We start from the raw sequence: 24,810 nt of genomic DNA, 5'->3' as shown, positions 1-24,810 counted from the left end.
CAGCTACATATCGGCAAATATGACGTCGTAGCCATCTCTGAAACTTGGCTAAAGGATGGCTGCCACTGGGAGCTGAACGTCCAAGGATATATGGTGTATCAGAAAGATAGATTAGTAGGCAGAAGGGGTGGTATGGCTCTGTGTATAAGAAATAATATTAAATCATTAGAAAGAGATGACACAAGATTAGAAGGTGTCGAGTCTCTATGGGTTGAGTTAAGAAATGGCAAAGGTAAAAGGTAAAATGGCAGTTGTATACAGGCCAAACAGAAGCCAGGATGTGGATTACAAGTTACAACAGGAGATAGAAAAGGCATGTCAGAAAGGCAATGTCATGATAATCATTGGGGATTTTAACATGAAAGTGGATTGGGAAAACCAGGCCAGCACTGGACCTCAAGAGAGAGAATTTGTAGAATTACTAAGAGATGGCTTTTTAGAACAGTTCATTGTTGAACCCACTAGGGGATCGGCTGTGCTGGGTTGGATGTTGTGCAATGATCCAGAGGTGATAAGAGAGCTTAAGATTAAGGAACCCTTAGAAAACAGTGATCACAATATGATGGAGTTTACATTGAAATTTGAGAGGGAAAAAATAAAATCCAATGTGTCAGTATTTCAGTGGAATAAAGGAAATTACAATGACAAGAGAGGGGAACTGGCTGAAGTTGACTGGAAAGAGACACTAGCAGGAAGGACAGCACAGCAGTAATGGCTGGAGTTTCTGTGAAAAATGCAAGTGCAAGACACATATATTCCAAATAAATAGAAATTTTCAAAGGGAAGGAGGACACTACCATGGCTGACATATGAAGTCAGAGCCAAAGTAAAAGCAAAATAGAGGGCATACAAGGAAGCCAAAGCTAGTGGGAAGATAGAAGATTGGGAAGCTTTAAAAAACTTGCAGAAAGAAACTAAGGTCATTAGGAAGGAAAAGGTGGATTATGAAAGGAAGCTGATGACTAATATCAAAGAAGATACTAAAAGCTTTTTTGATAATCAAGATGGGGCGTGACGCAGCTTGCAGCGGCCACTCCAGAGCTGATTATCTGTTATTTGTGAAGTGGGTGCCGTGCGCAATCATAATCGGATGAAAAACCGACGTGGTGTTACGGATTCAGCAACAATAAATATATAAGTGAGGCAGGGTTTTTTTATAACAAATAAAACATTTATTAAACACTGAAAAACAAACCTCCAAAAGTAAACAAACAACTAACGTAACTGATAATCAGCTGCTGTGCAGCAGCTTAAACAGTTCTTAAAGGAATAAAATGAAAACAGTTCTTAAAGCGATGTTGCAAAAACAGTTCTTCAAAGTAGTACTGCAAAAGTTCAAAATGCTTACAGTCCATTAAAGGACAGACTTTTTAGATGATTTAAAATCTCTTTCACGTTGTGTTGCTGCGGTTCCCAGTCAAACTATATTTTTCCCAGAGAATTTACCAAGATGAAAATGAAATGGCTTTAAGGCACTGACCTTTCCTTGACAAAACTGTACCCAACCCTTTCTGCTATTATTTGCAGGGGTTAAAATGGGCACAGCCAATGAATTCCTTCTGAATGTGGATCAAACAAGGTCGAACCTGTTTCACCGTCGAAATCGACTTTCCTCGATCTTTTAGCTCCCAAACTCCGATCTTCACTCTCCACTGATTTTTAACTGGCAGTATTATAAAGAAACTGCCGGCAATGACCTTTTAAACTTTAGGCATTAAATAAAACTCCACCTTTCAACCAAACTGCGTCATAATATTGGACCACGCAGTAGCATGGAGTCAAAATGGCAAATCCAGCCACGAACTGCCCCTCCTCACAGGGAGGGGTCCTCCTTTTATACCCTGTAAAAAAACCTGTCACATGACCTCTACTGACAGGAAAATGACGTCACTCCACCATCACAAGACCACTACCTTAGGTCCAGCATATCTTCAACACCACTGTCACGTGACAAGTACAAGATACCCACGGGTACGTAACAGTGGGAACATGGAGGAACATCTGAAAATCTCCAGGAAGACCTTCTTCGTTGCTGCTGCTGCGAGGTTCTGGTCTCTGCTGGGAAGAACAGGCCCCCAGTCCTCGGGGTCGCATTGCCAATGGCCGTTGGTGGGGGCATCTTAATACGCTCGGCAGAGGATGGTGCTCGGAGAATCTGTGCTGGAGGGGATGGTCGGAAGCTCGGAGGTTCGATGGACTTGGAGTCCACTGCAGTCAGGTCGCTTTCAGTGTGTGCTGTGTCTGCAAGGCTGGGTTGGATGCAGTTTTCATTGTGTGCTGCGTCTGCGAGGCTGAGTCAGGCAGCACTGTCTAAGTCCATAGTGGGGGTATTCCCTTCTGCCGCCGGTGTGGAATGACGGATCAATCAGGGACCCTGAGGACTTGTGGAAACTGTGTGGTGGTTTCTTTCGAACTTGTAGTCTTTTAACATCTTTGGACTATTTTTACTGTGCCCAAGGTCTGTTTTTTATCAATTATGCTACTGCTTGCACTGCTGTAACTATACATGGTAACTATGTGGTTTTGTGCAGGTATTGTAGGTTTAGTTTTTGACCTTGATCGTCTGGTGGGATTGAAGCTCCTTTCTGGGGAATGCGCTAAGATGGTAGCGCAATATTAATACACAGCAGCCTCTCTGGACTCTGGATCGGGGATTGCCAAACATTATGTGGATTTTCTGGTGTAGTCTGTTTTGTCATGTGTTTTTGTGATATCATTCAGGAGGAACGTTGTCTCATTTTTTAACTGCATTGCATTTGTGGTTTTTAAATGACAATAAACTGAATCAGAATCTGAAGTATATAAAGGGTAAAAGAGAGTTGAGGATAGATATAGGACCAATAGAAAATGATGCTGGAAATATTGTAATGAGAGATGCAAAAATAGCAGAGAAGCTGAATGCGTATTTTGCATCAGTCTTCACAGTGGAAGACATCTGTAGTATTCTGGACATTCAAGAGTGTCAGGGAAGCGAAGTATGTGCAGTAAAAATTATGACTGAGAAGGTGCTCGGGAAACTTAATGGTCTGAGGGTGGATAAATGTCCTGGACCCGATGTCTCGGGTTCTGAAGGAAGTAGCTGGAGAGATTGCAGAGGCACTAACAATGATCTTTCAAGAATTGATAGATTCTGGCATTGTTCTGGATGACTGGAAAATTGCAAATGTTACTTTTCTATTTAAGAAGGGTGGGAGGTAGCAGAATGGAAATTATAGACCTGTTAGCTTGACATCAGTGGTTGGGAAGTTGTTGGAATTGACTGTTAGGGATTAGACTGCAGAGTATCTGGAGGTACATGACAAGATAGGCCAAAGCCAGCATGGTTTCCTGAAAGGAAAATCTTGCCTGACTAACCCACTGCAATTCTTTGAGGAAATTACAAGCAGGGTCGACAAAGGAGATTCAGTAGACGTGGTGTACTTGGATTTTCAGAAGGCCTTTGACAAGGTGCCACACATGTGGATGCTTAGTAAGATAAGAGCCCATGAAATTACAGGAAAGTGACTAGCATGGGTGGAGCATCGGCTGGTTGGCAGAAAACAGAGAGTGGGAACAAAGGAATCCTATTCTGGCTGGCTGCTGATTATCAGTGGAATTCCATGGGGGTTGGTGTTGGGACTGCTGTTTCTTTTTACGATATAGATCAATGATTTGTACAACAGTGTTAATGGATTTCTGGCTAAATTTGTTGATGCTACAAATAGGTGAGGAGCGGGTAGTGTCGAGGAAACAGGGAGCCTGCAGAGAGACTTGGTTTAGGGGAATGGGCAAAGAAGTGGCAAATGAAATACCATGTTGGAATGCGTATGGTCATGCACTTTGGTGGAAGAAATAAATGGGCGGACTACTTAGATGCGGAGAGAATTCAAAATGCAGAGAGGCAAGGGACTTGGGAGTCCTTGTGCAAGATACCCTAAAAGTTAACCTCCAGGTTGAGTCAGTTGTGAAGAAGGCGAATGTAATGTTGAAATTCATTTCCAGAGTTATAGGATACAAGAGCAGGGATGTGATGTTGAGGTTCTATAAGGCACTTGCGAGTCCACACTTGGAGCACTGTGTGCAGTTTTGGATTCCTTATTTTAGAAAGGATATACTGACACTGGAGAGGGTTCAGAGAAGATTCACAAGAATGAAAGGGTTACCTTATGAGGAACGTCTTGCAGCTCTTTGGCTGTATTCCCTGGAGTTCTGGAGAATGAGGGGCGATCTCAGAGAAACATTCCGAAGGTTAAAACAGATGTTGAACAGATGGCAAGGTTAGTTTCCCTGGTAGGGGCGGCTAGGACAACCGGGCACAACTTCAGGATTGAAGGACGTCCATTTAGAACTGAGATGCGGAGAAATTACTTTAGACAGAGGGTGGTAAATCTGTGGAATCTCTTGCCACGAGTGGCTGTGGAGGCCAAGTCACTGGATGTATTTAAGGCAGAGATAGATAGGTTCTTGATTAGCCAGGGCATCAAAGGGTATGGGGTGAAAGCAGGGGAGTGGGGATGACTGGAAGAATTAGATCAGCCAATGATTGAATGGTGGAGCAGACTCACTGGGCCGAATGGCCTACTTCTGCTCCTATGGTCTTATATGGCTCTAAGCTCCATGGTGGCAGCTGGGGAAGTTGCATTTAAATAAGAGTCAAAGTTATACAGCATAGAAACAGGCCCTTCAGACCAGAGTCTGCAGTAACCATCAGGTTACAATCATGCCACTTTATACTTCCTCTTCACTTTTCCATCATCTCTCTCCAAAATTTGCCCATCCATCTATACAATCCATGAGCTGGCCAACCTGCGTGTCTTTGGACTGTGAAGAAAACTACAGCATCCAGAGGAAACCCACACGTCAAAGGAAGAATGTGCAAAGTCTACAGATAGCACCGGAGGTGAGGATTAATCAGGATCACTGCAGTTATGATGCAGTAGTTATACTAACTATGTGATTAGGTTGCACTTTATAAATAACTCTAGAAATAATGCTTGTCTATGTAATTAAAACTGCTCAATTGTGGTAACACTGTATGCATTACAGCCCCAGAGAGGGAAACAATTTTGCCATCCGAACAGAATCTAGCCTACATCTGATTTCAGACCCACCAATGTGGTGGTCTTTGTACGGCCTCCTCATTTCAAGGAACATTAACAATAGACAAGAAATGACATAATTGCCAGCAACATTCAAATCCCATAAACTAGTTAAAAAAGTTAGACAAACAGAAGGACCTGCAGGATATGGCAATAGAGACAACATTGGATTTTGTAAAGGCTGAAGGTAAGGAGAACAGGATGTTTAAAGTTTCTAAGGATGATAGAAATTTGTTTTAAAAGATCAATTTAAGCATATAGACATCCAAATAAGCTTCGTGTTTTGAAGTTGTTATAATAAAACAAGACTCAGATAAATGTCTGGATTTGTACAGAGGCCAACTATTGGGAAGAGTCTGAAAGGAAATCTTATTGCGCAATTCTTGCTGTGGCAATTGCAGAATTTACTGACCATATTCGGTTGCAGATAATAGATTGTAGGAGCAAATCTGAATCGGGGTTGGTTTCACTTCACCTGTACAAGGTTAGCTCGGGAGACTGCTGGAGCTGCACTATGTCCGTGGAGCACTTTGCTGTCAAAGTAAGTGCAACACTCAGAGCTAAAACAACACTTAAAAAGCAGGGGCTTGAAACTTGGGGAGTTGAAAAGAATATACATTTTAATTATTTAAACAGCTGACCCAATTATAAATTCCAATAAGTGACATAAAAAGAATCTGCATAAATATACCAAGTGAGGGAAGCAGTGACACCCATGGGCTGTGTGAATATAGAAATATTAGCTGCTACTAGTTTGCCTGATTTACATATCAAAGTCATCAACTTTAATTATTTATATCAAAATAACAAATAAAATTATGCTATTAATGGCTAGATCTGTAGAATTAATTCCAATACTTCAAAGGAAGATTCGAGGTTGAGGATCTTGAGATGTAATTTCCTTCTGCTTGATCTATTTCTTAAAGTGAGCTGAAAAATAACTAGTAGACAACAAACAACATCTTGTAGATTTGCAAAGATAGTACTTAGGATTTTCAGCACAGAGGTAGCCTGCAAAGGGCCAACTGAAGTTCTTTGCTGTAAGTTAAAAGAAAGTACAAATACAGTATAGTATAAAATAGAAAATGTTTGAAATAATCAGCAGGTTATACAGCATCTGTAAGAAGAAAAAAAGGATTAACATTTTCGGTTGCAGATGTTATCTCTGCTTCTCTTCCTACAGATGTGGTCTGACCTGCTGAGTATTTCCAACACTTTCTGAATTTACTTGCTGTTGCTTTGACAAACATGAACAAACAGTGATCCACAGTACGGATTCCTCCTTGAGCACAATTCCATAGAGTTGTTAATAAATGAAGGCCACTTTAAAAATTCCCAATTTGTTTCCTGATCTGGTGAACGAATCAGAATTTGTTTAATTGCTGAAAAGCTGTTAAGAGTTAATTTTGCTCCTTCATGCAATTCACTTACAATCAGTGCAAATGACAATCATCAGACAAAGCTTTCATAGTCTGAAACTGAGTTTTAACCCAAAATATGTTGTGTGTCTGGATACTCAGTGAACCCAATGTGTATCACTTTGTGCAACCTGCTGTATTAAAGCACAAGCATCTTTTGTCACAGATGGTTGAGCAGCTATATTCAAGCAACTGAAAACAAAAACAGGAGCTAATCCAAGAACTTCATTACTATTAGAGTTACTGCTTCCACCACTCTTACAAACATTGAGCATCAGACTTTAATCACCCCTTGGGTGAAATGTTTTCAACTCTTAGAGCAACTTCTTTAAATCTATGACCCAAATTACTGACCTCTCTTCAATGGAGAACGAGTCCTTCCCATTGATCTAATGTAGAACTTTCTATTTCAAACACACTTAAATTTCTTCTCGATCTTCTCTGCTTCATAAAAACACCCAACTTAACCAAAATGTTCTCAAGCTATCTTACAGGGAAATATATCTGCCACCTTTGACTGGTCAGGTCTAGTTGTGACTCCAGATCCAACAATATCATTAAAGCTTCTCTTTAATGGCCCAGAAGCAATTTGAGGATGTATAGCACAAGAGATTCTGCAGATGTTGGAAATCCAGAGTAACACACACAAAATGCTGGAGGAACTCAGCAGGTCATTCAGCATCTGTGGAGAGGATGACATTTTGCACCAAGATCTTTCATCAGGACTGGAAAGGAAGGGAGTGAGAGAGGTACTGTAGAGCCAGAATAAGAAGGTGGGGAGTGAGGGAAAGGAGTACAAGCTGGCAGTGATAGGTGGTCAGGGGAGGGGAAAGGGCAGAGGTGATAGGTGAAAACAGTAAAGGGCTGAAAAAGGAGGAATCTGATAGAAGAGATGATGGGAGAAGGGGAAGGAAGAGGGGCACCAGAATGGGGAACTGAAATAGAGAGAAGGGGGAGAGGGAGAAATCACTTGAAGTTAAAGAAATTGATGTTCTTGCTGTCAGGTTGGAGGCTACTTGCATGGAATGTGAGATGTTGCTCCTCCAACCGGAAAGTGACCTCACTGTGGCAATAGAGGAGAACATGGACCAACATATCAGAATGGGAATGGGGAGTGGAATTAAACTGGCTGGACTCCGGGAAACCCCGTGGGTTGTAAGTGGTCCGATCTACACTGGTTCTCAGAACTGTAGAGGCTGCTGTACTGGGAGCACCAGATACAGTAGATAACCCTGACCGGCTAGCAGGCGATGTGTTGCCTCAACTGGCTTTCTTGTGCAGTAACATGTGATGGTGTTGTTGGGAAGTGGGGCGAGGACATCACCTCACTCTCAAAGCACCTAAAAATTTGTATTTCTGCAAATCAATTTGTTAGACCTTCTTACTTTTAATCACTGACATTTGCAAACGGAATCAACCTTATTACAGTTACTAATTCAAGCTGTTATAACCTTGGTGTTTTGAAGTCTGAGGCATGAAAGAAATTACCCCTTGCCATCAGTTTTCCAGTTGTTATCTCCTGTCGACCTAATGCTGCGTTCAATCACATTGTCCTTAACCTTTCAAGATAAAGGTCTGATACTGCAAAATTCACTTTGCGGTAGATCGTACTAAGATGACTGAGGTAGAAATTCCTTGCCCATGGAATTTAAAAATTAAGGCAATTACTCTCCATCGTAGCATTAAGAGTTTTTCTGTGAAGCAATACATATAGGCATCTATTGGCAATGATATAACCATATAACAATTACAGCACGGAAACAGGCCATCTCAGCCCTTCTAGTCCGTGCCGACGCTTACACTCACCTAGTCCCACTGGCCCGCACTCAGCCCATAACCCTCCATTCCTTTCCTGTCCATATACCTATCGAATTTTACTTTAAATGACAATACCGAACCTGCCTCTACCACTTCTACTGGAAGCTCATTCCACACAGCTACCACTCTTTGAGTAAAGAAATTCCCCCTCATGTTACCCTTAAACTTTTGCCCCCTAACTCTCAAATCATGTCCTCTTGTTTGAATCTCCTTTACTCTCAATGGAAAAAGCCTAAACGTCAACTCACTCTATCCCCCTCATTATTTTGAATATCTCTCTCAAGTCCCCCCTCAACCTTCTACGCTCCAAAGAATAAAGACCTAACTTGTTCAGCCTTTCCCTGTAACTTAGGTGCTGAAACCCAGGTAACATTCCAGTAAATCTTCTCTGTACTCTCTCTATTTTGTTGATATCTTTCTTATAATTCGGTGACCAGAACTATACACAATACTCCAAATTCGGCCTTACCAATGCCTTGCACAATTTTAACATTACATCCCAACTCCTATACTCAATGCTCTTACTTATAAAGGCCAGCATACCAAAAGCTTTCTTCACCATCCTATCTACATGTGATTCCACCTTCAGGGAACTATGCACTATTATTCCAAGATCATTCTGTTCTACTGCATTCTTCAATGCCCTACCATTTACCATGTATGTCCTATTTGGATTATTCCTACCAAAATGTAGCACCTCACACTTATCAGCATTAAACTCCATCTGCCATCGTTCAGCCCGCTCTTCTAACTGGGCTAAATCTCTCTGCAAGCTTTGAAAACCTACTTCATTATCCACAACACCACCTACCTTAGTATCATCTGCATACTTACTAATCCAATTTACCACCCCATCATCCAGATCATTAATGTATATGACAAAACAACATTGGACCCAATACAGATCCTTGAGGCACAGCACAAGTCACCGGCCTCCAACCTTACAAACAGTCATCCACCACTACTCTTTGGCATCTCCCATCTAGCCACTGTTGAATCCATTTTACTACTTCAATATTAATACCTAATGATTGAACCTTCCTAACTAACCTTTTGTGCCGAACCTTGTCAAAGGCCTTACTGAAGTCCATATAGACAACATCCACTGCTTTACCCTCGTCAACTTTCCTCGTAACCACTTCAAAAAATTCAGTAAGATTTGTCAAACATGACCTTACATGCATGACCTTTCAAGTAATCTGTAAATTACTTTCAACAATAAGCAGAATCACTGTCGGAAAATATTTCTATTTTCTCCCTCGATTCTAATTGCAAAAAACAGACTTACTTCATTGTTCAACTATATGAACTTCAAACATACAAAAACTTTGCCCTACATCAAGGTTATTTTAACAGAAAATGCCTCAAGTATGGGGTAAACATGATGAATAAATGGTCTACTTAGGACTGGTGGGAGTATTGGTGACTGGAATGTAGCTGTTCTATGAAATCAAAATTGTATGAAATACTTGCCAAGATACTAAACTGCTTGGATTTTGTTTTTAGATGATAATTTCAGGAAGTAAGTAGCACTCTAAGCACAGCAATAGAAGCAAGAATCATCCAGAGCCACGATACGAAGCTTATGATTAATTAACATAAATCTTCTCTTGAATTCCCAGAGTTCCAAGCCTTGCACTACAACTTTTCTTATATGAGAGAGAATCAGATCAAAGATGTTGTCATTCAAATTTTGTGCAGTTTTATTAATCATTCACCATAATTTCACTGGAGGATCTATGTATCAATGGGAAACAGCTGTACAAGCGTATGAATGGCATACTTTTCACTAAAGAGTAAATCCAAATAAAGTTTATAAGCTTCTCAATCTTGCTGAATTCATCTGTATGGTAACAAGATTGAATCCATTAAAATAATTGAGTGTGCAAACTCTTACCCATATGCTGTTTAATATTTCGTTTCCCTGGATATTTTTGTTTAAGGCACATAATATACCTGTGTTATCATGTCTCTCAAAAAGTGGTCACATTTAAATTCTTGGGCATGTCATTCTTTAACCTGAGATATGCACAGTGGGCTAAGCAGTCCCATATAGCCTGGCTGCTCTCTGATGAGCATGATGAGTGGATGAACCAGGAGGTATGTCGTCTGCTGAAGGCTACATCTGTGGCATTCAAGTCTGGCGATCCAGGCCTGTACCAGAAAAACAGGTATGATCCATGGAGGGCTATTTCAAGGGCGAAGAGACAATTTCCAATGCGGTTGGAGGTGACATCGGATGCACGACAACTCTGGCAGGGGTTGTCAGCTCTATCAACTGTTAAATTCTAGAACAGTACAAGGGATTATTTTTATATTGTATTTTCAGAATTTCAAACTCATTTAGATGCAGCTGATAATCCTGATCAGGTAAATCTCTTTAAGAGTTGCGTTTCTATTGTCATCAACTCCAAAGACTGGTCAGATGTTAAAATGGTTCCATCCATACGGAAGTGCACACTGAACTGTGACTGTTGATTTTACTCTTTGCTGCCATCATAACTGGTAACGTGGATGAATGAAAACTAACCAGAATAGTCACAGAGGTGACGTTAGCAATTACTGTATTGTTTTGTTTTTTGTCTTGCCAAGATGGTGCTGGTGAATCATGGTGACGTGTGGCAGCTGCTTACAAAGCTTCTAAATATATTTCTCACTGCAATCTGCAGCCTGTATTTCTCATGCTGGAAGGGTACCATAATGTGGATGAAGTTACCGGAAGAGAGGAAAGAAGGGAGGACTCTAAGCCAAACTGAAACGCCGAGGAATGAAACTGCCTTTACCCAGCATTTTGTTAGCAAATGTAAGTTGCTGCAGAACAAGACTGAGGAACTAAGGGCAAGATTGCTGCATCAGAGGGAAATGAGGAATTGCTGTGTTCTGTGTTTCACGGATACATGGCTCACATCTGGACACACATCTGAACTGCTGAATTGGAGAAGGCAAAAGGTGGGGGTCTGCGTTTCGTGATAAACTCTTTGTGGTGCTCAGATGCAGTGGCCTTGTTGTACTTTGGTTCCCCTAATCTAGAATATCTGATGATTAAGTGCTGACCCTTTTACTTACCAAGAGAGTTCTCGGTGATCCTGACTGCAATTGTCATATTGCCAAAGGCAGATGAGAAAGCACTCAATGTATTGAATAGCCTGATTAGCAAAGGAGAAACAGCCTACTCTGACACCTTTCAGATAATTGTTGGAGACTTAAAAAAAATCTTGTTTGAAGAAAACTGCCCAATTATCATCAACATATCACCTACAGCACCAGGGGTCCCAACGCACTCAACCACTATGATTAGGAATGCCTACTGTTCCATGTCTAGGCAGCATTTCAGGAAATCTGATCACTTTCCTCTTACCTCTATACAGGCAGAGGCTAAAGAGCAAGGTTGCAGAGATAAATACAACAAAGACATAGTTGCAGGAGGCTGAGGAGTGGCTACAGGGTTGCATTGTGTCTGTAGACTGGGCCATGTTCAAGGACTCAGAGGATCTGAACGAATACACCACGGTTGTCACAGACTTTATTTACAAAAAAAACCGTCATAGAAAAGTATGTCCCCAAAAAAATCACCCTGCGTCTTCCCTAACTATAAGCCCTAGATGAACCATGAGATCTGTAGTCTGCTGAGGGCCAGATCAGTGGCATTTAGCTCTGGTGACCAAGTTAACATACAAAAGGTCCAGGTATGATCTCTGGAAAGCCATCTCACGTGCAAGGAGGCAAGTTTGGATGATACCAGCATCACTGAACGGCTTAAGTGCTAACATCTCTTACAAAGTGAAACCAAGCGACATAATAGGGCTTCATTCCCAAATATGCTCAATGCCTTCTATGCTTGCTTTGACCATCAAAACAAGGAGAAACCTTCAAGCAAGACAATGAATCTCAAAGTTATATATGGTGACATATACGTACTCTGATAATAAATTTACTTTGAATTAACTCCCACAGCCCCAATGACCTTATGATTTCAGTCTCTGAGACCAACGTGAGAGCATCCTTCAGGAGAGTAAACCCACAGAAACACATTCGGCCCACATGAGGTATCTGGTTGAATACTGAAGACCTGTACTGATCAACTGGCTGAAGTAATCACCTATATCTTTAACTTCTCACTTCAGCAGTATGAGGTACCCTCCTGCTTCAAGCAAGCTTCAGTTATCCTGGTGCCCAAGAAAAACATGGTGATCTATGTCAATGATTATTGTCCAACGGCACTAATATCCACTGTGATGAAGCGCTTTGAGAGGTTGGTGCTGAAACACATCAACTTCTGTGTGAGAAGCGTCTAGGATCAATTTTAATTTGCCTACAGTCACATCAGATCAGCAGCAGATGCCATTTCATTGGCTCTTCACACAATCCTGGAACACCAAGACAGCGAAGATGCAGACATCAAGATGCTCTTCATTGACTACAGCTCAGCATTTAATTATATCATCATCTCAAAGCTAATTAAAAAGTTTTGAGTCCTCAGCCTCAATACCTCCTTGTGCAATTGGATCCTTGATTTCCTCACTTCAGACCCTAGTCATTTTGGACTGGCAACAACATCTCCACAATCACCATCAGCACAGATAGACCACAAGCCTATGTGCATAACCCCTCTACTCTACACACTTTACAGTTACGACTGTGTGGCTAAGCACATCTCCAATGCCATATGTATGTTTGCTGACACCACAGTCATTGGCTGAATCAAGGGATGGTGATGAATCAGCATATGGGGAGGGAGACTAAAAATCTGGCTGAATGGTGTCTCAACAACTTCTCCCTCAGTGTTAGCAAGACAAAGGAGATTATTATTGACTTCAGATCAAGGATTCAGAGGTGGAGAGGATTAGCAACTTTAAATTCTTCTGTTTTGTCATATTGGAGGATCTGATGGGGGCCCAGCATGAAAGTGCCATTAAGAGGAAAGCATGAGAAATGCCCACCCCACCATTGAACACATCTACACGGAACACTGATGCAGGAGACAGACATCTATCACCAAGGACTCCCACCATCCAGGCCATGCTGTCTTCTCGCTGCTCCCATCAAGGTGGTTAAGGAGCCTGAGGACTTGCACCACCAGTTATTACACCTCAACCATCAGGTTCTTGAACCAGAGGGGTTAATTTCATTTACCCCATCACTGAACTGTTTCTACCAAACTAGATTCAATAGCAAGAACTAACCAACCAACTAATTAACCAATCAACTAACTAAACTAATTAATTCCTTTTTCTTTCTCTTTATTTTATATTTGAACAATTGTTTTATTTTGCATATTGGTTGTTGTCCACTCTGTTGGGTGTGGTATTTCATTCATTCTATTGTGTTTTTTGTACTTACTGTGTTTGCGTGCAAGAAAACGAATCTCACTGTTGCAACGTATATGGTAAAATATATGTACTTTGATAACAAATTTACATTGAACTCACTCGGGAATTCAGGAGTACAGTTGTCTGAGTCTGATTTTGATTTTGACTTTCATATGCACATCAAATGTCCTGGGAAAATGCACAAGTCAAGATAATCACAAATGGTACTTTTCGTTCTTGGACTAAGTTAGTGAAAACAAAATGAAAACTTCTATTGGAAATGATATTGGTGAGCTCTTTTGCTCACTAAAATATACCATTTGATTAAAATGTGCTTGTTTTTGTATCCTTAGGAACAGAGTATTTGAAGATCTTCTAGTCCTTCTACCAAATAGTTTCTCTCTATGCTCAAGGATTTTTGAACCCCATTCTAAGGGAAATAGACCCCTTTTAATATTCCTCAAGCCTCCACTCTTCTTCTTCTGCTCTAGATTTTATCTATTTATCCATTTTCTGCTAAGAACTACAATTCCTGGCAATATCCTCAAATCTTCTTTGCATTCTTCCATTTCAATTGCATCTTTCCATTCAAATGGTGACTGAACTGTATGTAGTACAGTCGACCTTCACTAATCCGACTACCTGTAATCTGGCCCTGATTTCAAATTTTCCGCTTACCAATCTGCTGCGCATTGTTTTGGTTGCACTAGATCTGTTCATGTGTTTTGGGCCGCTCTTGTAAGCACAGACAGACGATTACTGCTTGTTTTCCTGCATTTATTAATATCATTTGCTCTTTTTTACCTCCAATTATGGCTCCAGTGAGTAAAGGAAATGCACTTTGTGCTGTGAAGCGAAAACACCACACATTATCCATTAAAGATAAGGTTGAACTCTTGAAAAAACTGGTCAGTGGTGTATAGGTGAAAAGCTTATGCGAGTGTTACAACATTGGCTCTTCCACAGTGTACGATATAAAGAAACAGAAAGAAAAACTACATTTTTTGCTGATAGTGGCTCAAAGAAACAGATGTGCGTAAGAAAAACAATGAAATACGGAAGAAGTTCGGAACTAGATAAAGTACTGATAACGTGGTTTAATCTGTGTGTAAGTGAAGGTGTTGAAATATCTGGAGATATGGTGAAGGAACTAGCATAGGTGTTTCATGAAGAACTAGGACTAGATTATGAGTGTGATTATAGTGAAAGCTGGCTTCATTGGTTCAAGCAGTGACCTAGCTTACAGTTTCGTGCAGTGTGTGGTGTAAAATGTTCAGCAGATAAGGAAGCAGCAGCAGAGTTTGTTGATGAGTTTGCCAAATTAGTCTCCGATGAAAAATTAAGCCCCAAGCAGGTGTACAATGTTGTGCCAGTTTCAGCACCAGTTCCTGATGCTTCACTCATTTTTCAAGATGAAGATGTTGATGATCCTGACAACCTCTCACTTGCAGACATGTAACTTTGCCTGACGGTATATTAAACATCTCACTTTAGAAGCGCAAGTGCTCAACTTTTCTGTATAAATTAATTCCTGCACATTTGCCTGTACCCTTGATTTTATCTGTGCCTGTACAGTATATCATTTTATTAAAATTTCACTTGCTACTCATTTAATATTTCTTTTTCATTATTATCTAACTTGTACTGATATACATGATATTTTAAAGGTATGATGAGGCAGTTTTAACGTGATCCTTCTGTAATTCAGCATTTTAACTAATAGGGCATTCCTCAGGTCCCAATGGTAATGAACAAATGAACAGAAAGAACAAATCAGCAGAATTAATGATCACCACTGAAAATGATGATCTTGTGATTGTGTGAGCCATCACAAGAGGACCCTTGTTTCTGAAATGTATCACTGATTGCACTGAACAGGTTTTACTTGTGGTTTGTCTGGGTAATAGCTTTGTGATGAAGAGCCATCAAGGACTACAAAGCACATTTTATGTAGTGGGAGGTTTGGTCAGTGCTAGGTTTCCTCACCGGTGACTGAAACAATTCAGGAACACACACCTCAAAAAAAATTATTAGCAGTTACTAATAATGCAGCAGCTCAAAACAAGTCACACTGCTTGCGTCAAATGAGGAAATAAGCAGACAGAATGAATCTGTAAATATGGAAATGTTTGATATAATTTTATAGCATTGTAGCTTTTTAACAGCATTTTGCATTAGCAGGTATTTGTCCACACTTGGGGGATGATGTGGTAATCTTTTGGAAAGGTTTCATTAGGAACACTGTCATTATGTTACCAACTTCCCAGTGATCAATGACAACACAATATAAAGTTGTATAACCCAGGAAGCAGGAGCGAACCGAGTGAGTTTTTAATTGACAGTTCCATATGCTGGAAGTTGCTATTATAATATTCTTTCAACCAGAGACAAAGGAACTTATTCCTTCGTTGAGTGGTAGAGAAGAAGGCTGTGTGGGATTAAAGGATGCTGTTTAGGAACAAGCCCTGGGATATTTCACCACAGTTGTTTTGTGTAGCACAGTGCATATGTAATGCAGCTGCTGCCTCACTGTGTACAACTCAGATCTCGGGTGCTGTCTGCGTGACTGTACGTGTTTCCTCCCACATCCCAAAGATGTAAGTTCAATATTATTGTCATCTGACTGTACAACCAAAGGAAATTGTTTCTCCAGACCACGGTGGGCCCACAACACATCTATCATACACAGCACATAAAACAAAATACTACCACAAATAAGTGAATAACATATAATTCAAAGTGCACTTGAAGTGGGCAGCACAGGTAAACAGTACAATTAAAAAGCTCACTGTCTTAGTTATGAGACCTTAGTGGTGGCAGGTTACTCATTAGTATCACAGCCTGGGGAAAGAAGCTGTTGCCTAGTCTGGCAATCCTAGACACGATGCTCCTATTGCTTCCTCCTGACAGTAGAGGGTCAAAGAGATTGTGGTAAAGGTGGTAGGGATCCTTTGTATACAACACTTCTGGTAAACGTCACAAATAGGGCAGAGGGAGACCCCAGTGATCCTCTTGGCAGTTACTACTATCCTTTGTAGGGTCTTGTGGTCTGATGCATTGGACGATGAAATACCCAGACAGGACACTCTGGATGAAAATACTGTAGAAATTTGTTAGAATGAGTGCGGGGATCCTTGCACAGCTTAATCTCCCAGAAAGGGTAAACTCTGCTCATAAGGAGTTGTTGTGGGTCCAGGTTAGACAGTTAAGTTAATTGGCCACTGTGAATTGTCCCTAGCGTGTAGGGAGTGGGAGTATTTGGGAAGACTGATAGGAATGTGCGAAAAATAAACGTTAAGATTAATGTAAATGGTGGTAGATAATAAGCACAGACACAATCAGCTGAAGGGGCTGTTTACATGCTGAATCTCCATGATTCTGTGTTAAGGTCCTATATAAACGCAAGTTATTGCTGCTGCAACAGGGTTGAAATGAGGTGACAAGTGCACATAAGTAACAGCTTCAGTCAGTGGACTGAACAGATTTGATGTTGTATATAATTTTCAAATACATAGATATTTGAATGATACTGAATAATTACATTAAACGTTATAATACTTCCCCAATCAATAATATAAAGAAGCAACCTGCATCACCTTTTAGCTGTGCGGATACAGCCTACACTTACCCATTTTCCCTTCCTCCACAAACAGCATGTTAAGTGGGATCAGACAACTGAAGTAGAAAACATCAATGTTGTTTTTCACAGCCACCTGAAATAAAAAAAACGGCTAGATCACTCTTCCTGTGAAGACTGAACGGTTTATGAGAGAAAACCAAAGTCATAGTCATTAACAGTTTTCGGACACTTAATTTACTCCAGTTTTTCATAATTTTCTATCAAAATTCAGTGCTTACAATTTTGACATCAATACTACTTTTGGCAACAGAGCTTATGAAGTGCACAGGAAAAATAAACTGCCTGTGAATAGGTTGTCTGCTCTGCATACACTTTCAGCAATTTCACTACCTTGCTATTATGGGAGTTGCATGACAACGTTGCTTCTCAGTTTCTGCATACTGGTCTGCTTAATACCAAAAAGAAACCCTTTCTAATCCAGTGCAAAAAAATTAACAAGGAAATTCTCCAGCAACACACAAAATGCTAGAGGAATTCAGGTAACATTTGGGGCCCTGAATTGTGGTGAGGGAGGTGTAGGGGAACTTATGATGAGTGGTCAAGGGAGTCACATGGAGAGGAATCTCCAATGAAAGTGGGGTGACGGGGGATGTGGGATGTGCCTAGTGGCAGGAACCTCTACGAGATGGCAGAAGTTGTGGAGAATGTGGCAGACACAGTAACATGCAGTAAGTAAGGACAAGGAGAACAATGTCCCTGTAATGATGGCAGGAGAATGGGGTGAGAGCTGAAATAGAGGATATGTGAGTGAAGGCAGCATGAATGATGACTGAAGGGAAACCAATTTGTTGAAAAAAAAGGATATCTCAATTATTCTAGAATAGGATGTCTCAGCCTGAGAACACATGCAGTCAGTGGAGATGGAGAGACAGTGAAAAGGGAATAGAATATTTACAAGTGATGGGTGGGGAGATGTAAGAGTCAAGATAATTGAGAGTAAGTTGTAAAACATGTCTGCCTTTGGAGATGGACAGAGGGTAAGAGAGAGGGGGGAAGAGAGAGAGAGGAGAAGGGGGAAGAGAGAGAGAGGGGAGAAGGGGAAGAGAGAGAAGGGGGAAGAGAGAGAGAGGGGAGAAGGGGAAGAGAGAGAGGGGAGAAGGGGAAGAGAGAGAGAGGGGAGAAGGGGAAGAGAGAGAGAGGGGAGAAGGGGGAAGAGAGAGAGAGAGGGGGGGAGAAGGGGGGGAAAAGTGAGAGAGGGAGAGAACATGAGAGCTAGAGTCAAAGATGGCCAAAGTAAATTTGAGGGCAGGGTGGAAGTTGGAGGTAAAGTTAATGAAAATGACAAGCTCAGCATGGATGCATGAAGTGGCACCAATGCTGTTGTCAATGTAGGAGTGTAAAAGTTGGGGAGAGTTGCCAGTATATGCTTGGAACATGTTCTGTTTCACGTTGCCGAAAAGGCAAGCATTGCTGAGGCCAATGTGAGCGCCCGTGGCTGAATCCTTAATTTGGTGAAAGCGGGAGGAGCAAAAGAGAAACAGTTGAGGGTATACCAGTTCCCTCCAATGAAGGAGGTTGATGGTGGAGGGGAACTGGTTAAGTCTGTTGTCCAGAAAGAAATGGAAAATTTTAGAAGTGTATAGGGACTGGCCTTCCTGAGTGAAAATAAGGCAATCTGGGACAGGGAACTTCTCTCTTAAAAGGAATAATTCTCTCTGCATCCACTCTCTCAAGACCCCTCAGATTCTTTTACGTTTCAATTAAATTCCCCTCTCATTCTTCATTGCATTATCAAGAGATATAGCACAACTAATCCACTCCAACAATTAAGTATTCATTTGCATTAAGTCAACATTAATCCCACCTCCTAGCCCAGTCCCTTCAGATTCTGCTACTCAGCTACATAATTTTCAGCAGCCATCAGTTCTTCAGGATGTGGGAGGAGCCCAGAGAGTAGTGGCTCTACTGGCTGCACGAAATATGCTGTTTAAAACTCCAGTAAATACAATTGTAACCTGTCTAACTTTTCTTCATGTGACAGTCCAATTGTTACAGCTATTAACCTAATAAACCCCTTTGAACTGCTTCTAATGCGTCAATAATTTCATTAAAGCAGAGATCAATACTGTATACAATATTCCGGATATGGTCACACCAGTGATTTATAGAACCAAGTAAAAACCCCCCTACCTGTAAGCTGTACAAATTGTTAGCTTTCCTCCTTGCTATATCTTTTTTAAAATCATGCCCAATGGCACTCAAACCTCTATGCATCTCAGAGCTCCGTAAATGCTAAGCAGTTAGATAAATTTTGTTTATTTATCCTGACAAAATAGATAATTTCACCTTTTCCCTTATTCTTTATTGGCCAGATCTAACCTAACAAACTATCCATTTCACTTTACAGGCTTATTATATCCTCCCTACAACTTAGTTCGCTGCCCATCTTTTTGTTGACAGCAAATTTAACATCAATGCTTTGTTGGTCATATCAAACTCTCTAAGTTGTGACAAATATGCTGATGCGCAGGTTCCATACATGCCAGAGGATAAGGCCCACGATGAAAGCTGTGAGATATTGACCACCTACCACAGTTCAGATGTCACCTCCTAGCAAAGGTAAATGTAAGTAGTTAAATTTGCCATTTCAGTGCATCAGCAAGGCCTTATGCTGAGTTAAAGAGGGTCTTACGATAGGAGCTTAAACACCAAACGTATAGCCAAATCATCTTCTCCTATAAGCTGCTGAGACCTGAACTACTTACAGGAGGCACCTGAAAGAAATGGAGAGATGCTAACAATGATGCCTCTAACAAAATCTCCCAAATGCACAAGCAGCATAAGTGAATCAACTTCAGCAATCTCTTCCAGGCAAACAGCCCTAGTATTAAGTAGAAATGTGACCTCTGGAGCTGTCTGTTAGGAGTTTGCATGTTTTCCCTGTGACTACACGGGTTTCCTATGGGTACTTCAGTATTAAGGGCCATCAGTCAGCTTAACTGAACAGGCCTAAAGTATGCAAAACTGATACAAAATTCCTGAAACCTGTTCCATGCTCTGTTAATGAGAAGAATGCACAGGAGAAAATTCAAGGCTGTTGTTAAAATCTTTTTTGAAAAATTGAATATCCCAATTGACTTCCAGGAATCCTTTTCTGGAATGAAGCAGCAACAGAGAACCTTAATCCACGAAGATCACAAGAAATCCAGAGTAAAGAGGAAGGATCTTAATAGCTCACAAACTACCAATTTGTCCATTCCATCAATCGTTGCTGGAGTCTTCACATCCATACTGGCTTCATCAGTCATCTCAGAACACACAGTATTAGAGTAACCCTAAGGGATAATCTAAAGGACACCATATTCTAGCATTCACCCTCTCCACTACTAGCATACACTGGGCACACTACAAGATGAAGTATGGCAACTCACGAACTCTTCTTTGACTAAATCTCTCAAACCAGTGACATCTGTTACCAGGTCAGAACAGCAGGCACAACTTTGGTAGTAGAAATAAATGTGCAGACTGTTTTCTAAGTGGGGAGAAAATCCAAAAATCTGAAATGCAAATGGACTTTGGAGTCCTTGAGCAGAACACCATAAAGGTTAACATGCAGGTAGAGCTGAGTTGGTGGTGAGGAAGCAAATATAATATTAATATTGATTTCAAGAGGTCTAGAATACAAGAGCAGGGATGTAAGGCTGAGGCTTTATAAGGCACTGGTGAGGCCTCACCTTGAGTATTGTGAACAGTTTTGGGCTCCTCATCTAAGAAAAGATGTGCTGGCATTGGAGAAGGGAGGCTTGCAAGGATGTTTCCAGGAATGAAAAGGTTATCATATGATGAACGTTTGATAGCTCTGGGTCTATACTCAATGAAATTTAGAAGGATGACGGGAATCTCATTGAAACCTTTTGACTGTTGAAAGTCCAGACAGAGTATATGTGGAAAGGATATTTCCCATTGTGGGCGAGTCTAGGACTAGAGGGCACAGCCTCAAGATAGAGAGGCGTCCACTGAGAACAGAGATGCGGAGAAATTTATTTTGTCAGAGGGGGGTGAATTTGTGGAATTTATTACCACAGGTGGCTGTGGAGGCCAGGTCATTTGGTGTATCAAGGTTATGGCATCAAAGATTACGGCTAGGAGGCCAGAGAGTGGGGTTGCGGAGCAGAAAAATGTATCACTGACAATTGGCAGACTTGATGGGCCAAACAGCCTAATTCTGTTCCTATGTCTTATGAAAACATCACCACCTCAGCATACCAATCAAGAACAGCTGCAAGTGCATTGAACTTTCTTCAACAGAGCCGGATCAAAATCCTGGAAACATTTTATCCAAAATTAGAGTGGGACCACTTAAGCATGCAAGCTGTAGCAACACAGAGCACCACCAAGCATTAATATTGGCTTTGCCATGGGTTCCCAACATTAATAAATGATTCAAGAACTGAGTTACAAAGGCTAACAGAATAAAGGCAGTTACACAGTATATACTGAAGATTTGCTGCTGTTTTTTCCCTCTTATTAAATTCATACAATGTTTAAGAATTGCCCATTTATATAGTGTCTTTTCGAAACTCATAACTTCACATGTAAGAGAACAATTTTGGGGGTCAGCCACTGTGGTAATGCAGGAAACAACAAATGGTGCAAAGCTTTCACAATCTGTCACAAGACAAAGAGCACATAATAATTTTTGTGCGTGTGGGGGTGGTGGCCGGGAGGAGTTAAGTACTGAAAACAAGGACCAGTCCATAGCTAAACATTGCCAGAAGAATAAACACACTACTAATTCTAAAAATTGTTGAAGATCAAGTATCATTATAAAATAATCTGATTTAAAGTGAATGCAATTGATTTGTTTCTCTTTTCCTGGAATTGGAAAGCATGTAATTTTATGGCTGAAGCTGCATCACCCAAATAGAACCAAAATTTGTTTATTTCAATATACCAAAATTAGTTTACAGTTCATCTGGTCTTTGCAGGCCACTTTCCGCAGGTAAACATCTGGTGCCAGCACAGATTAATGCTGATATTGACACAAGTTATCTGCATCTCCGACACAAGAGTCACATCCGTTGCTTATATTCTGTAGGCCTAAATTTTATCATTTTATGGTCAACAATAGAAATTTAAATGTTTAGAAATGGAAGTAAAAAGTAAACATGAATAATTCCATGGAGAAAAAGTATTGTACATATGAAGATGGAATTAAAGTGGATGAAAAGTTAAGTTATTTTCATGGTGCTTTCACTGCAATATCCTCTAAGTACACACGGCCAAAGAAGTAACTTCGAAAGAATACGTACACAACGCTGGAAGAACTCAGCAGGTCAGGCAGCATCCGTGAGAAAAGAGTAGCCAACGTTTCAGGCCGAGACTGATGAAGGGTTTTGGCCCAAAACGTTGGCTACTCTTTTCTCACGGATGCTGACTGACCTGCTGAGTTCTTCCTGCATTGTGTATGCATTCTTTGATCCACATCATCTGCAGTTGTATTTTTGTGAAATAGCTTTGAAATATAGTCAACCTACCCACACCAATGCAATATCAGTTACTGGCTTGGGTTTTGCTGTAAAATATGAACCGTTCCACAAATAATTTATTCATAGACCTCCAAGCTTTTACATTAAAGCATTATCTCTGATCTTGCCTGCTGGGCTCTGCCATTAGTTTCCTGGAGCAGAAGGAAGATGGACTTCTCAGTGTTAATGTTCACTAGAGTCAGTGTTAATACATTAGTTATGTGTATATGTTTTAGACCATAAGACATAAGAGCAGAATTAGGCTATTCAGCCCATCAAGTCTACCCCGCCATTTATTATCCCTCTCAACCCCATTCTCTTGACTTCTCCCTGCAACCTTTGATGTCCTGACTAACCAAGAACCTATCAACCTTGGAGGCCAAAGACTTGGCCTCCACACCTGTCTGTAGCAACGAATTTCACATATTCACTACCCTCTGGCTAAAGAAATTCCTCATTATCTCTCTGTCCTAAAGGGGACATCCTTCTATCCCCTGTGCCCTCCGTTCCAAACTATATGAAACATCCTCTCTATCTAGACCTTTTAATATTCGATAGGTATCAATGTGATCCCCCACTAAATACAGGCCCAGAGGCAAAAAACGCTCCTCTTTCATTCCCGTGAACATCTGCTGGATCCTCTCAAATGCTAGCAGATCCTTTCTTAGATAAGGTGCCCAAAATTTTTCACAATACTCCAAGTGTTGTCTGACCAATGTCTGACTTAATCTACAAGTTAACCTTTAGGGAATCCAGCAAAAAGACTCCCAAGTCATTTTGCACCTCTGATTTCACTCAGTCAGTGAACCTTCTATCCACATGAGCATCTTTCCTGTAATACCAAGGGCATATTTCTTCTTTAGCGAAGCACGATTTACATTTTCTAAATTTTAAATATTATTGTTTGATAGAAATCATATGAGATCTACACTGATAGCAAATATGTTCATTAAGATTCAATTGCAAGACAGGTTTTCTCTCTTACTGCACTCCACCCACTCTAAGCAATCTGAAAGGAAATTCTTTCTGCCACTTACTAAGTTATGTTCACCATCAATGCTCCTTTCCCAGAACACTTTGCCATACAAGTGCAGGGTATACAATACATGCCATTTTACCCTTCCTTTCCTCATATCTATAAAACCAAACATTATTTCAAGTGAGGCAGTGATTCAGTTTTATTTCTAATTAAGTGTTGTACTATCGATTTTCATAATATCGTCTCCTACAGGTTGGGCAAAACAAATGCAGATTCAGTTGCAGAATGCCCTAAAGATAAATGTGAGCTTGCAGTTGCTTTGAATTTTTAAAGTCTTCATCTCAATCCCACAATGAGCTCTGTCTTTGACCTCTTAACTGTTCCAATGAAGTCCAGCATAAGCTTAAAAGAGAGCACCTGGGAAGGCCTACAATACCATATTTAACAATTTCAGATGATCAGTCATTCCAGTATATTTCACATCTGGCTGATTCTAATGTTAAGTAATAGAGCATTAAATTTATTTTCCCTTCTCCTGTTGTTTCTTGGTCTGCTGAGGGTTTCCAGCATTTCCTATTTTTATTTCAGATTTGCAGCATTTGCAATGTTTTGCCTTTAGATTTGTGCTTTTAATTAACTTTAATATCCATCTCAAAGTACAGGACTGAAAATGACAGGTTGTCTGGTTTAATTCATGGATTTCGATTATTAATTGGCCCTGCTTATAAAACAAAAGTTATGTCCGCTAATGTTAAACATTTGGCTGAATTGTCTTTTTCAGTGTAGATTCTTTAAAATCAGTTAATAGATAAAATCCTGTGCTGACCCAATTATAAGCTGGGGAGGCAAAATGTGAATTTAGAGGTGGTAATGAGAGGATTTATTAGATGGCATTCTTCAAGAGAGTGGAACTAGTTCGACAGGATCGGAATACTCAGGAGTAATTAACGCTATCATCCAATTAGGAAGAAAACTGGGAGCAGATTAAGGGCCATTCCATCTGTTCCATGATTCCCTCCTGGGCAATCCATTAAGTTAAGCCAAGAGTCTAAGCAATGAAGCAGCCCATATAGCCTTAGTCAACTTTCCAGTTGGTATTA

General features: G+C 40.6%; 1 protein-coding gene across 1 annotated transcript in view; it reads right to left on the bottom strand.

Annotated features, from left to right (window-relative positions):
* ap2b1 (adaptor related protein complex 2 subunit beta 1) overlaps window positions 1-24,810 on the bottom strand; it is a 284,654-nt gene that overhangs the window by 80,388 nt on the left and 179,456 nt on the right. The window contains exon 19 of the mRNA XM_059972980.1: window positions 17,252-17,336. Within this exon, the coding sequence (XP_059828963.1) occupies window positions 17,252-17,336 (85 nt within the window). The remainder of the gene's footprint in view (window positions 1-17,251; window positions 17,337-24,810) is intronic.

The sequence above is a fragment of the Hypanus sabinus genome, chromosome 6 (genome assembly GCF_030144855.1).
Source record: "Hypanus sabinus isolate sHypSab1 chromosome 6, sHypSab1.hap1, whole genome shotgun sequence".
In the NCBI taxonomy this organism is placed as follows: Eukaryota; Metazoa; Chordata; class Chondrichthyes; order Myliobatiformes; family Dasyatidae; genus Hypanus; species Hypanus sabinus.
This window is presented reverse-complemented; position numbering and strand designations above follow the sequence as displayed.